General features: G+C 36.6%; 1 protein-coding gene across 1 annotated transcript; it reads left to right on the top strand.

Annotated features, from left to right (window-relative positions):
- Window positions 1-352: 352 nt before the first annotated feature.
- Window positions 353-1,469, top strand: LOC122058413 (nuclear transcription factor Y subunit B-4-like). The gene has a single exon (XM_042621094.1). It carries the CDS (start codon window positions 633-635, stop codon window positions 1,143-1,145), a length of 513 nt encoding a protein of 170 aa, XP_042477028.1. The 5' UTR covers window positions 353-632; the 3' UTR covers window positions 1,146-1,469.
- The last annotated feature ends 12,458 nt before the right edge of the window (window positions 1,470-13,927 follow it).

Here is a 13,927-nt window from a genome sequence, read left to right as displayed (position 1 = left end):
TCATAAGATATGATCATTTAGTTGGATCTAAGGTTACCACATGAATGACACGTGCATCCACATCGTCCACTCGTTTAAATTATATTATTATTTAAATATATATTTAAGATTAGACTTGTTGGAAGCATTGATAAAGATTAAAAGAGTTGATCAGGGGGGGAACGTGTGTTTGTGTGTGTTGGTTGAGTTGGATAGGAGAGTTAGAAGGGTGAGGGGACCATTAAATTTGAACTGTAAATGAGCTAATCCAGTCTTTTATCTTTAAGGAATGCTTTTGAGTACTATGAAAGCTTTTGTGCCAAACCTTCTCATCCTCAAACCTCAATCTCACCATCCTTAGTTGCATACACAAGATGAGGGTCCTATACATCTATCTTGAAATCTTTGTTTCAACTTTCAATAAGACCCTTTACCATATATATATGAGACCAAATATGTACGTAAATGAATACACATACGTACATGTACATACATAAACTTCACTATTTGTATCTAGATATCTCTATAATCAGTATATGTATCTCTCTCTATATATAGAATGAGTAAGAGAGAGAGAGAAGGGCTGAATAAGGGGGAGAGGGGCAACGTGTCTGTGTTTGAGAGGATCCAATTTGATCTTTTGTTTCAAAGAGATGGTTGATAACATTAGAGGTAGCCCTGATTCAGATGTTAACAAGTACAAATTTGCAGGTGGTGGTGACAACTCAGTAGATGATGGTTACATCAAGGAGCAAGATCGCCTTCTCCCAATCGCGAATGTAGGGAGGATTATGAAGCAAATCCTTCCATCGAACGCGAAAATCTCGAAAGAAGCTAAAGAAACTATGCAAGAATGTGTTTCAGAGTTCATTAGCTTTGTTACAGGTGAAGCATCTGACAAGTGTCATAAGGAGAAGCGAAAGACCGTTAACGGAGACGACATTTGTTGGGCTCTCGGGGCATTAGGTTTCGATGATTACGTTGAACCATTAAAAAGGTATTTGCATACATATAGGGAATTAGAAGGTGAGAAGGCTAATCAGACTAAGGCTGGCAATATAGATGACAAAGATGATCAATCAAGGCAACAAGCTTTAGGTTCTTCACCTCTCAAGTTCAGTATGATTGACAAGAGTAATGGTGGCTCCATCTCTAGGCCATTTTAAGATCTTCAAAAGAAATGATGTTGTAATTTCATGATATCTAGGTCTAGGTCATGAAAATGCTGATGACGATCAAGGTTTTTCATAAGGGTTTTATAATTTTGTGTAAGATTACAGATGTTTGTTTGTTTGTTTTGATTACTGATTTACTAGCTAGCTAGTTATGTGCTTACAGATTATGCCTGATTACTTTTTGTACTTTCTCCTTAATCAAATTATGTTTTGAAAGGGAGTTTTGAAGAATGATGAACCAGCTGCAGTGTATTGTATCTTCACTGATTTTGGATTAAGCATGAAACTTAATTAGGGTTTTATTTGAGTTCTTAATTTGATCTAGTTTCAGAGCTGTATAAAGTATTAATCTGTGAACTGCTAATTGTTACAAATTGATTTTAATGTTGACTTAAGTGTAAATGTTGGAGATGAAGGGGGGAGATAGGATCATCATTCAAATCTCAGGCAGTGAAAGGTCAGTTCCCAGCCCATCCTTACTATGTTTTACTCACAAGATTTTAAGAAAATCTGCACATGGGATACTGGAGTAAACTTTGATCAGAGATTGGAATTATGGAACACCTAGAAATACATTTTTAGTTCAGACCTAGTTTGATTAGTGGTGTATTAGATGATATTAGGGTTTTTTTACCCAGCCCTTTTGTTACTTTGAAGGTCACTAATCACAGGATGATTAATACAGTTCATCTGTAAAATCATACTAGTGCTTAAGCCCTAATGTTCCAACAACAATTTCTCCCTTCCACTTTCTTTTGTTTCATTTCATGATTCTTCCTGTTGAGTCTATGTTCATCCAATTTAGCATTGAAAGGAGAGGTGTAGCTACTAGCTTAAACTGGAGATGAATAACCAGGTCATGTATGATCACTATTCCCTCTCTAATTCCTTCCCTTCCTCTTCATTTGTCTTTCTAGGGCTAATCAAAGGGGAGCTTTAAACTAGTATAAGCAACAGTATATGCACGTACCTGCTCATGGATCACTCACACCAATGACCAAACATGCTCATTTGGTGCATTGGTGTGATCGATCCTCCTATGTAGAAGAGTCAAAGTTGACAGGTTACATTTGGGTCTCTAGGGTTAATTAGGGTTTCCTCAACCCTAGAGCCTGGGACCACTATTTTAGTGGCTCAACATTGCATGATTTGCCGTGAAAATTTTTCCTTCTATCTTGGGCTTGTTGACATATACTATATTCAAATGGATTGGGTAATCTTCCAACTGGTATGGATGAGTGGAATGTCTATAAAAGCTTATTGGAAGTTCTGAAAGGAGAGAGAAAATTTATATAGAAGAATTTGGGTTTCTGGGTTTTCTCTCTTTTACAATTCAGAGTTTCTGTTTAAGGTGGGGAGGGGACCATTTCAGGTTCACATTGATCTATCTCGGTATGTGTTTCTATTGTGGCCTCCACCATTGATTTCTATTGTCTGTTTCCTTGGTAGTTTGATAGATTTAATTGAATCAAAAGGAACAGAAAGAGATGGAAATGAGACAGAATTGTATACAATAAGAAAGAATATCTAGAAATTACTAACTGCAAGTCCTCTTATTGGGAGGAGCTTCTCTTTTCTCTAAATTATTATGTGAGTAAAGTCCTATAATAAGGTACCACAACTTTCTTCATTTGGTGCTGTCCCTCTGGAATCAGTACTATTTGCTCGCATACCGCCACAGCACGACGAATCTTGCACCTGCTTTCCATGACAGAGAGCATGTGGCTAAGGAGTTGTAAATGTGATATATCTAATGCCTTGTTCTGGTGAAACCTGTCAAGATTGTCCCCAAGAACATATCTTCTTCCAAATGCTTAATGTGTGTGCTATGGGACTATTAACATATCTCACCTTCCACAACACATGTTGCACGAATTTGCTAGGATTGCAGTCACAGGTGATGAGACAATGTCACAAATTGAATAAATGCAGACACATTGATGTGGCACTTCAAAATGCACCAAATTGAAGTACCTGTGATGGTTCTTATTAAAGGTTTGAGTGATGAGGTACCTTGTTTCTCTAGGTCCTTATCAACAATTAATTAACATCCAAATTTAGTTACTTTCATGTCTCTTTAGGTTGAAGATCTTCAATGAGTACTTTATAGTACTTTATAGTACTTTATATATGCATAGGTTGAAGATCTTCCATCAGTCCTTCAGAGAACCTTTTTTCCTTTCAATTTCCCAAAGGATAGAACTTCATAGAACTTTTGTCCTTTCAATTTCTCAAAGGATAAAGAATAAATAACTTTCCACAAAACATATGCATAGGTTGAAGAGTACTTATTCCATTAGTACTTCATAGCTAGAATTTTTGTTAGGCCCCAAGAAGAGTTGAAATTCTTCACCACTTAATTATGAGCTTTTGGTACTTGCCAATTAAGTGAATACCCCTTTAGAGTTTTTTCCTTTCAATTTTCCAAAGGATAAAACTTCATAGAACCTTTTTCCTTTCAATTTCCCAAAGGATAAAACTTCATAGAAACTTTTTCCTTTCAATTCCCCAAAGGATAAAGGATAAATTAATAACTTTCCACAATACATATGCACAGGTTGAAGATCTTCCATGAGTATTTCATATCTAGAACCTTTTTCCTTTCAATTTCCCAAAGGATAAACCTTCATAGAAACTTCTTTTTAATTTCCCAAAGGATAAAGGATAAATAACTTTCCAGAAGGTATGTCAATTGGGTGCTTAATTTGTCCTCAGCACCTATTGAACTATTACCTAGTGAACAAAAAGTGGTATAGAAGGTTAGTTTATCAACGAGAATCAGGTCTCACAGTAGAAATAATGAAGCATAAGCTAGTGGAACTAGGGAGTGTATAATTTTACTAATGGCCTTTGCACCAAAATTATGAGGCCTAATGAACAAGATTGCTTCTTAGGGTTATAATTTACTTAGATCAACTCTATCCTGGCTTATATTCAGCTGGTAGAGGCTAAAGGTTTTGAGACTATTTCCAAGGGTAACAAGATAATGCTCCTTGTTTTACACCTCAAGGAGAAAAATCAGAATTCCTCTCTAATATCACACTAGGCTTCTCTTCATAGCCCTAATAACACAAACAAAAAGTTCATAAATGGAAGTCCAACAATCAGTTGGAGCATGACCAAGTATGGAGGCTGGGGCTCTTCAAAACAATTCACTTATCAGAGAATATGTTATACTTAGTACGCAGTTCTTATGGAGACCAAATAAAAGAAACCCATATATAGTTCACCAATGTTGGGGTATGATGTCTCGTGTTCCGTCGTAGTTTAATTTAGGAAGTACTAGTGAATTTTTCCCAAATGACAGAGGTCCCGTTTACTAAGGGTAAGCAATCTGAGAGAAGTGTGAGGAGGAGCATTGTAATCATATTCTCCATTGATAGTGAAGCAATATCTCATCCTCCATGGGCATAGGACCGAACAATGTATGTCTGTGTTCATTGTGTGATTGTTTGTTCTTAATTTCCATTATTTTTCTACATCGTTTTAGGTAAGGGTGTCAATCGGTTTTGTTTCGGTTATTTGGTTCAGTTCCAAATGATGATAGGGTAGACCATAACCGAACCAAGAATCGACTCGGTTCCATATTTAGATACTCAAACCGATTCAATTCGGCTCGGTTTGGTTTTGGTTCCAATTTAGTTCTGATATGCAGTTTTAATTCGGTTTTATACCTCGGTTTTAATTCGATTATGAAAACGGTTCCACTTTTGAACCATGACTGTAATGGACCGAAGGCCATAATGGGCTCAAGTTATGGGCCTTATGGCCATTGCTAATTCCAAAATTATCTTAGTTTGTAAATATATGATAATAAATTGCAAAAAACCCTTACCACATTATAAAAAAATAATAATAATAATAAAAAATAATAATAATAATAATAAAAAAAACGCTCTTGAATGATAAGAGCAATTCGGTTTGATTTTTGTTCGAACCGCCTTTCTGACACCCTAAACTGAAACCGAGCCTAACCGAATAGCATACTCACATATTCAAACCGAATTTGAACTGAATAAATTTGGTTCAGTTTCGGTCCAGTTAATTAGGCTCGGTTTTGGTATTCGGTATTCGGTTTCGGTTTCGGTTTCGATTTGAAATTGACACCCTTAGTTTTAGGGTTACATTTCTAAAACCAATAGATTGTACAAAATTCAAAAAATCATTTGATATACTCCACTCCTTATAGAATCATGTAATTCCGGTCTCTTTACATCTTTTGCCATAGCAAAAAAGATCAAACCCCATTTGTCTCACTAGATTGATAACAAGTAGTATTTCTAATCCCTCCTTGGATGAAAACATCTCATTTGGTTGCTGCCTTCAGCATATTTTGAACGATCAAGTTATGAGGCTGCAGATTTCATCAAATGGGAGATCCCCTCTCAGTCCAATTGCAAAATGCCATGTGTACATGTAATAGGGCTACATACCAGACTAAAGATCGAGAAGTGTTTTTCTTTTCTTTTTTCCCTAAATCTAATTTGAATAAGAAGGTCTGCCCTCTTCTCCAAACTCCAAACCTCAAACCATAGGGATTAGCCAAAAAATGGAGAGAGAGATTTTCCTCTTCTTCTTGAATGGGTATGGGTATGGGTATGGGTATGGGCATGGGCATGGGCATGGTGAAGAAAGTCAGAAAAAGTGCTGCCAGCCAAAAGCCCAAGTGGGTTTCTTCTCACTCTTGAGAGATGTATGGTACAACCCTTCCATTCTCCATCTGTGGTGTTTGAAAAGTGCTATTGTTCCTTCTTCCCCATCAGCAACGTCTTAGGTTTTAGAAAATTTATTTCTTTTAGATACTTCACCGGGCGAGCAAGGTCTATGGATGTTAGGGAGTCCATGTAGAACCCCATCATAGAGGTAGAAGATACGAGAAGAATAACCCGAAAAAAATTATAAAAAAATGGGGGCCTGGGTGGGGACTTCAATGTTAATTTTTACGCCCACGAAAAAATGGGGGTGATCTGAAAGAATTCAAACATACAATAGGACCAAGGAGATCATATGAGCATGCAAAGAATCAATACCGAAACGGATATAGGCATACCTAGATCTTAGCAAAAGAACAATCTCTTGATGCAATCCCTTCTTGTATTCTCCCCACACAACACAAACGTCAGTCTTATCAACCCTCTTCTCTATTCTCAATTTTAGGTTTTCTTGTTGTACACTTATTGAACCAGTGCCAACTATATATAAAGTAAGGGTATGAACCAACCCTGCAGAAGGAAATAAAGGCTTATTTCCCATTAAAGGAATAAGATATTAGGTTCACATTGCAGGCGAATTTCATTACCTTGTTAAAGCAAGCTCTTTCAAGTGAAAGCATACAGTTGGAACACAAAATGTGGTAACAATTCAAGTGCTGAAGAGAAAGAGTTCCTGTCTGAAAAGCGCAGAATATACCTTTTGGACTCCGGGCCAGTTGAAAGCGAAAGTGCTTTGTTGTGTTTTTGCAAGTGCAAGGGGATTTTTGGATGCTGCTAAACGCCCTTTTCACCGGCAGCCATCCATAACAGTCCGCCCTCCAGCCCCCTCTTCCTTGAGTTCTTTAAGCCCCTGTAGATTGGTCTCAATGAGTCGCCTTACCATTTCACCGGTGTTTGGTCATAGGATGATCGGCTAGCAATATTTTCATACTATTAGGGTGTCTCAAGCAAAATCCAATAACCCCAATGTGTTATCACTTTCCACCATTGCACGTTGTTGACTCACTCTGTCAGTACTCAGTAATCAACACTGTCAAATCAGTTTTAACAAACAAAATCTAGAACTATGCTAGCCCACCAAAATGGAAATCTAACATGATCTTGTTGGTAATCAATCTATGGCTGGTTTTCATTCGTGACTTAATTCAATCAACGTATTGGATCTTAAACGGACTGGATTTAAATTTACCTAATCCAACAGAAGACATGACTGTCAAAGGATTGCTCATAAACTTGATAGAGTCTTCAGACTTACCCTACTTCTAGGGTTGTTTTTTTACCCCAAAGTATCATGGATTATAATCTTTCCATCATCCATTTCCTATGTTTATTTCAATCTATAGTCTAAGGCTTGGAAGCAACCAGTTAAAGAGCTGGTCCCCCCCCCCCCCTTTTCTTGGTTTTAGCCAAAAGCTTAAGTCTTTCAAAAAACCAAAAGCTTAAGTCTTTCAAATCTTCCCTCAGGAAGTGGAACTCAAGTGTCTTTTGGAAACATCACTTTTTTTGTCTTAGATTGCAAAGCCCTCCTCTTCGATGTTCATAAACATCTTCAAATTGATAGGACCAACCCTCATCTGGCTGATAAGGAAAGGGTCCCATCCCTAAACCTTGGATCCCTTGGACTCTTAGAAGAGAATTTCAGTAAACAGAAATCCGAAATTAGGTGACTTATTCTAAATGATTCAAATATGGGATTCTTCCACTGTTCTTCAAAAGCCACAACTGGCCACAATTGCATCTTTTCCCAATCAAAAGATGTTAAGGCAGAGCCTGTGAGCTATTTGATGACGATATTTAGTCAAGATATGGCTCAACAGGCCCTCATTCTAATGAAGAAGTCTTACTTGTCATCAGAAGCCACAAAGCTAACAAAGCCACAGGGTCCAGATGGTTGTGGTATGGGTTTCTTCCTCTCTGTGTGAGATATTATTAAGATCGATTTGCTTAGGGTTGTCCAAAGTTTCTTCATCCAGCCTAGCAAAATCGGAGGGATTAATCACTCCTTATTTATTTGCCTTGTTCATAAGGGTAATAATGCTTCTTCTATATCTACATTTAGACCCATTTCTCCTAATAATCTTATTTTTAGGCATTTCTACCCACATGAGCAATGATTGAATGACCTTTGAAGGTCCTATTGACTCAAAGAAGATCACTAGGATTACATCTTATTCTTTGAGGTGCGATCTCATGTGGCTAGTTTGGACAAATCAGAGATCCTCGTTGAGATCTATGGTCGTTTAGAAATATGATAACATAGGGAGAAGTTGTGCAAAAGGATTTTCCGCAATTAAGACCTTGGGAGGCGAGTATCGTCTCTTGTGGCGGGAAGGTAAATATTAGCAGGAGAGGCGAAAATCGTAGTGATTGAGGTATAGGCCCTACTATTAGGGGAAGGTATGTGACGTTGCAGATACGAGGAACTTGGTGGAGTATATTTCATTGAATACTTTCCTAGGAAGAGATATCATATTGAATTATTCTGAGATTACTAATTGTTGGGTAATTGTATTATAATTTCTTACAAAAATAAAACAAATTGCAATACAAAACTTTTGCAGTAGAAACTACTATGATGTTGTAGTATTGATCCTTGGCTGAAATGAGACAGGGATAGACTTCAAATAGATGTTGAATCACCACCACAGCAACTGAAGAAGCTTCGATCAGAATTGAGGTTGAGTCACACTTGTAGTGCTGCCTTTAAGGTAATTGATGCCCTCTACTATCAAGAGCTGTTCTGTATCTCTACCTCCAAGATAAAACAACCTTCCACTAGAATATGAGACAGTTCTTCTAGTCCCTTCTATGAGCAAAAAGCACAGTAGCCCCCTCTAACCTTACACAAGACTTAGAGAAAATAGAAGAAAGAGAAAAACTTGTATGGTTGCAAAGAGTAGAAATAGATGGAGTGTCAATGTGTGAATGTGTGTCTCTGCAAGGTATTTGATTGGGTTTATATAGACCCAACATCAACCCTTACACCCTCTTGGATTCCCCAAGAGTAACCTCCAACTAATGGTAAGTTGATTGGAGAATAATGTCATATGGACATGAATTGAGAATTAATTCAATAAATTGAATTAATCCCAATCAATTCCTTAGCCCACCTCCCCACTCATGATAATGGTCATGAATGAAATTTAGAGCTCTCATAGGGTGTTATTGATCATTTTCTAGCTCACCTCCCCACTCATGGTAGTGACCATGAATGGACTTTAGGGCACCCACATAATGACATTGACCATTTACCTCAATTTGGCAATAACTTATAGCATGAATTAAGAATTAATTTCATAAATGAAATGAAATTAATCCCAATCAATTTTTTTTTCCCACGTCTCCACTCATGGTAATGGTCATGAATGGAATTTAGGGCACCCACAGGGTGTTATTGACCATTTTTCACTACCTTGACCCTAAGGATCTCACACCATTACAAGTCATAAAACACATAAAAGAAAAACCTCATCTTGAAACTTAATTATAATAAAATAAATATAAATTCTAACACTAATATTGATGAAGCAGCTAGACTAAGGGAAGAGCAAGATGGCTTCGAGAAAGTAAAGAAAAAAAAGAGGCAAGGGAAAGGCAAATGGGGAGCAGGCTGGCCGAAAGTTTGAACGTTTTGCCTCATCACGGAAGTGATTTGTGCGAGTTTTTACTTCTAGAATAGAGGTGCATTTGATAGATTTTGTATCCCAAGGGATTGATTTTTATCTGTTAGGTTTTTCCCCCGCTGATGGCTTTGCTGAAAGTGAGGGGATTGATCTATATTTTGTTGGTGTTTATGGCTTATTTTGCCTATTTTTTTTATGTAATTTTTGTTTTTCTTTCTTCTTTAATACAAATGACCTTTTAACAAAAAAAGAAGCACATAATATGATAATAGTAATAAGATACCTTTATAAGCTACATTTGAAAACTAGCATTCAAAGAAAACATGTTCTAAAGTTTACATTGCAGCCCAACATAGTGCACATGATGACACAACAAGGAACCTCTATGGCTCTATCCATCAAGTAAGATTGAGTAGGAAGAGACTTCATACATAATCTTCACAAGTGAAAAGCATGTCTTGAGATGAGAGAGGAAGACCAAACGAACCCACTCCTTTGAATACCAGAGTCCAAATGACTTCATGGATTTGATTTGGACTTTGCTCTAACTAATGTTGCAAAACTCATTCGTCAAGCAACCAAGCAATATGTATCAATGTACTTTTTCGTACTTCAATACCTATTAAAATATGAAATCTTACACTCTTTTTTTAAATACAAAGATGAAAATGATGGAGTCCTTTATCTTTCCAAATGATTTTTAAAGAAATTTTATAACTAATGGAAGGTACAAAGGATGGGCAATAGCTGATAAAAAAACTTGGTAACAATGATGTCAGTCCTTTAATGGTTTTGACTACTTTTGGGCATTACGTGATGGGTTGTTAAGCGTGTTAAGAAGTATGAGCTACCATATATATCAACAAATTAAGCTCTTGAATCTCTTTATAACGTTCTATCAGGAAAAAAAAAACCTTATAATATTGTGTGGCAACCAAAAGATAGGGATGGATATCTCAACTAACATTAGAGATTTAAAAAACAAAGCAGGAAAGTTCCTGCAACCAGATAGCAATTTTTTTGGTTTTGATTCAACTCTTGAGACGGGCAGCCCTTGTGTACGGATAGTCATCTTCCTACCTATCATTATTCGAAGGGTTTTTTTATTTATTTAATTTTCTATCTTTGCTTTGAGGTTATGCAGTTCTTTAGTATCAATATATTTTTCTTTTATAAAGGTCAGCAGTTTGGTATATAATATTAGGGTAAGAAATTTCTATCAGGAGTTCAGGACGTGTGGCCACGTGCAATGAGAGACCGCATAGGGGCACCTGAATGAGAATTTTAATTTCATAGGGGTGGAGCGATAATTTCACACATCCTTGTATCTGGACATATACAAGGTTAATGTCCAAAGTCTAAACATTCTTGGACAAAAATTCAAAACAATAATAACTATAATAATAATAATATTATTATTAAGTTGAGCTACTTCACCTTCGACATGGCCATCAACACAGGAAACAACCCAAACACACAAATGGAATCAACGGAAATGATAAACGTGGTTGATCTTGCCAATTTCACACTATATCCGAAGAAATGAAAGAGACTTGAGGCGCCCATCTAGGCAAGCTTCTAGTCCTAGATGCTTTCTTGGGTAGGGCTCAACACCGATATGGCATCGATACAGATTGACCAATATGATACAAAAGATGGATATTTTATTAGGGAGAGGGATAGTTATGTTGCCGGTACACGGTAAGTGAGCAGACAACCCCAATGGAGTCGTCGGATGATGTTTCATGTAGGAGGGGAAGAGGGGTCATTTTTAAAAAAGAAGAGAGAGATATATACATATAGTGGATTCTAGTTTATAATATACCATGAGCATGCCCAACCTTTTCCCTTATTAATTATAAAAAAAAAGTGACTTTTTGATCTCGAATCAGTCTGATATGGATCAATTCAATGGATATATATCCTTATCAGCTGAGATCAATATAGGCACCAATGCCGATAGCTAAATCCTTGCTTCCTAGGTGCCAAAAAACTTCCTCAATTATCTAGAACCCATATCAGAGTTTCCCTGGCCGGAATTAGAAGGCTATGCTGAAATTTTACAACTTGCATGACAAGTCTCCAGCAGAAACAAACTCTTTGAAGCTAGCCAAAGGTAAAGCAAGATGAGGTTTTGACTTTTGGATGTGATGATCCCATGAATTTAGACACAATTGCTTCAACTTGCATACGTTTCTGATGTTACAGCTTTGGTGTCTGTCTCAGATGATTGAACTATTTAAAATCTTCAAACTCAACACCCCCCATCTCTAGTCCCCACCCAAAAAAAAAAGAAAGAAAGGACACCAATAACGCTGGATTTTTTTTAATTTTTTTTTTTTTTGGGGATAAAGAATAATGCTGAATAGTTAATTCGAAGAGGACTTTTTGAGCAGGCATGCATGTCATATGTCAAATGGTTTTATTAAAAAGATATGTGTTAAGTGGAAGGAGTTTTTCTCGTCAAGTAGCATAGAGAAGTACACCAATGAGAGAGGCAAAACGATTTCATTCATAGGAGACGTGATGATTGCGTATGAAAAGAGATATATACATAGAGAAAGGATGCTAGTGTAATAAACAGTTGACTAGAATTATTTTTCTTGCCAAACTAAAAAAAAAAAAGTTCAAAAATTTTTGAATTTGAAGAGGGAGATAGACATAAAAACCAATAATTGGGTCATTATGATTTTGACTTATAAGTATTTTTTTTTTCTCTTTTTGACATCCAAACATAGCTTTGATGTTCCTAATACCCATCTCAAGGCACCCAAACCCATATGCAAGGGATTCTCCATTCACTTCAGGTGAAAGAAAATTGCATTCCTTTATCCCTAGTTGTTATGCTCAAATATGCATTTGTATGAAGTCATAAAGTTGTGTTAGTGAAGCTTTTTCGTCAGCTTAGCCAATCCTGAGATAAAAAAAAAAGGGAAAAACCATTTAGCCTTGTCAAATTTTAGAATCTAATGTTGGCTGATGTAGCCCAATAGCCACATTAGCATTAAGGGTGGCAGTTTTTTGACCACTCATGTAATTTCCCTAGATGGTAGGGAAGTTACCTAAGAGAGGAGTTCTGGCTTGGGGAGTGATTTTTGGCTAGATCCATCTATAGTGTTGCAGCTTGGGGTGAGACACAAGCAAAGAGCAACCGCTATTGTTCTCCATTGTTGGAAACTATCAAAGATGGAAGAGTATGGCAGAACATTCAAAGACACAAGAGTTGGACGGCAATTTCTGGAGGCCTGATGGGACCTAATGGAGATAGATGATCCTCCCCTTCAATTTAATATCCACTGCTATGTTTTAGGTATTTCGCCTAATTCAACCTAATTCACCTCAATATATATATATATATATATACTAGTAAACTTGCACGTGCAAATGCACGTTTGGTCAAATATTTAGATATAAAATTCAAATTTTTTAGAGTTGTTACATTTAAGTGTTAGTTTTATTATTTAAAAACATATATTGCTCCTAAAGGATTAAAGTTGAGGCAGTAATAATACCAATCTTGCTTGTAGGAGCGGAAGGTGAAAGCATAGGCAACAAAGAGAAATGGAGAAGGTGGTGTGGGTGTTGGTGGGGATCCAACAAAGAAATTGAGAGGATACTTGTGCAAAAGCCTCATTGAGTGATAGAAAAACATGAAATCACATGGCATTTCCCAACAATCTCAATGGGTAGAGTAAGATTGAGAGAGGGAATTTGAGATTATAATATTTGAATAATTATTAATTAATAAAGGAGAATCTAGATGGGAGTTCTGTCTATAGGATTCTGTAATTCATGGTATTTTCTTTGGCAAGAACTTCCTGCAAGATTAGAACCTAGAGGAGTTCGACAGAACAGTTGTTCGGTTCTGAATTTCCATGTAGACACTAAAGTATATAGATTCTAACTATTCTTTGATCCAAGACAGAGGGTCCTATACAAGTTGAGAACTGGATATGTTTTGCTACCATAGAAGGAGTTGAAGAGGTTGATCTAGACTTCTCTCCAAGGAAGAAATTTAACTTAATAAGGTTCTTGATTTTCTCTTGGATTGCGATAAATGTACATTCTTACATTAACTTTGTACGTTTAGGCCCTTGCTTTCAGCTTTCAATGGTTTGTGCCTACATACTCATCTGCCTATCTCTTAGACTGGTTGATGCCACTAAGACATAATCCAATATGTGTCTTAGATATGTTTGCTTCGAGAGAACGTAGTTAGGCTTTATAGTCCAGATTGTTACAATCCATTTTGGAATTGAATATTAATGTCCCCATTCTTTGTTCACTGCATTTCTCCTCCAATTCTCAAGTCTAAAAGATGCAATGTTTGATTTCTCAGCTTCAATGCCTAAAGGGATTGATGAGACTTTATACATGAAAAAAAAAAATCTTTCAATTTATTTATGTACAATAAGAGAATGAGCTGATGCACCTCTTT

This window comes from Macadamia integrifolia, chromosome 12 (assembly GCF_013358625.1).
Source record: "Macadamia integrifolia cultivar HAES 741 chromosome 12, SCU_Mint_v3, whole genome shotgun sequence".
NCBI classification, from domain to species: domain Eukaryota; kingdom Viridiplantae; phylum Streptophyta; class Magnoliopsida; order Proteales; family Proteaceae; genus Macadamia; species Macadamia integrifolia.
Note: the sequence above shows the minus strand (reverse complement) of the source record. Positions and strands in the feature narration are given on the sequence as shown.

Coding starts and splice junctions, on each gene's coding strand:
- LOC122058413 (XM_042621094.1), top strand. CDS start 633: ATGGTTGATAACATTAGAGGTAGCCCTGATTCAGATGTTAACAAGTAC.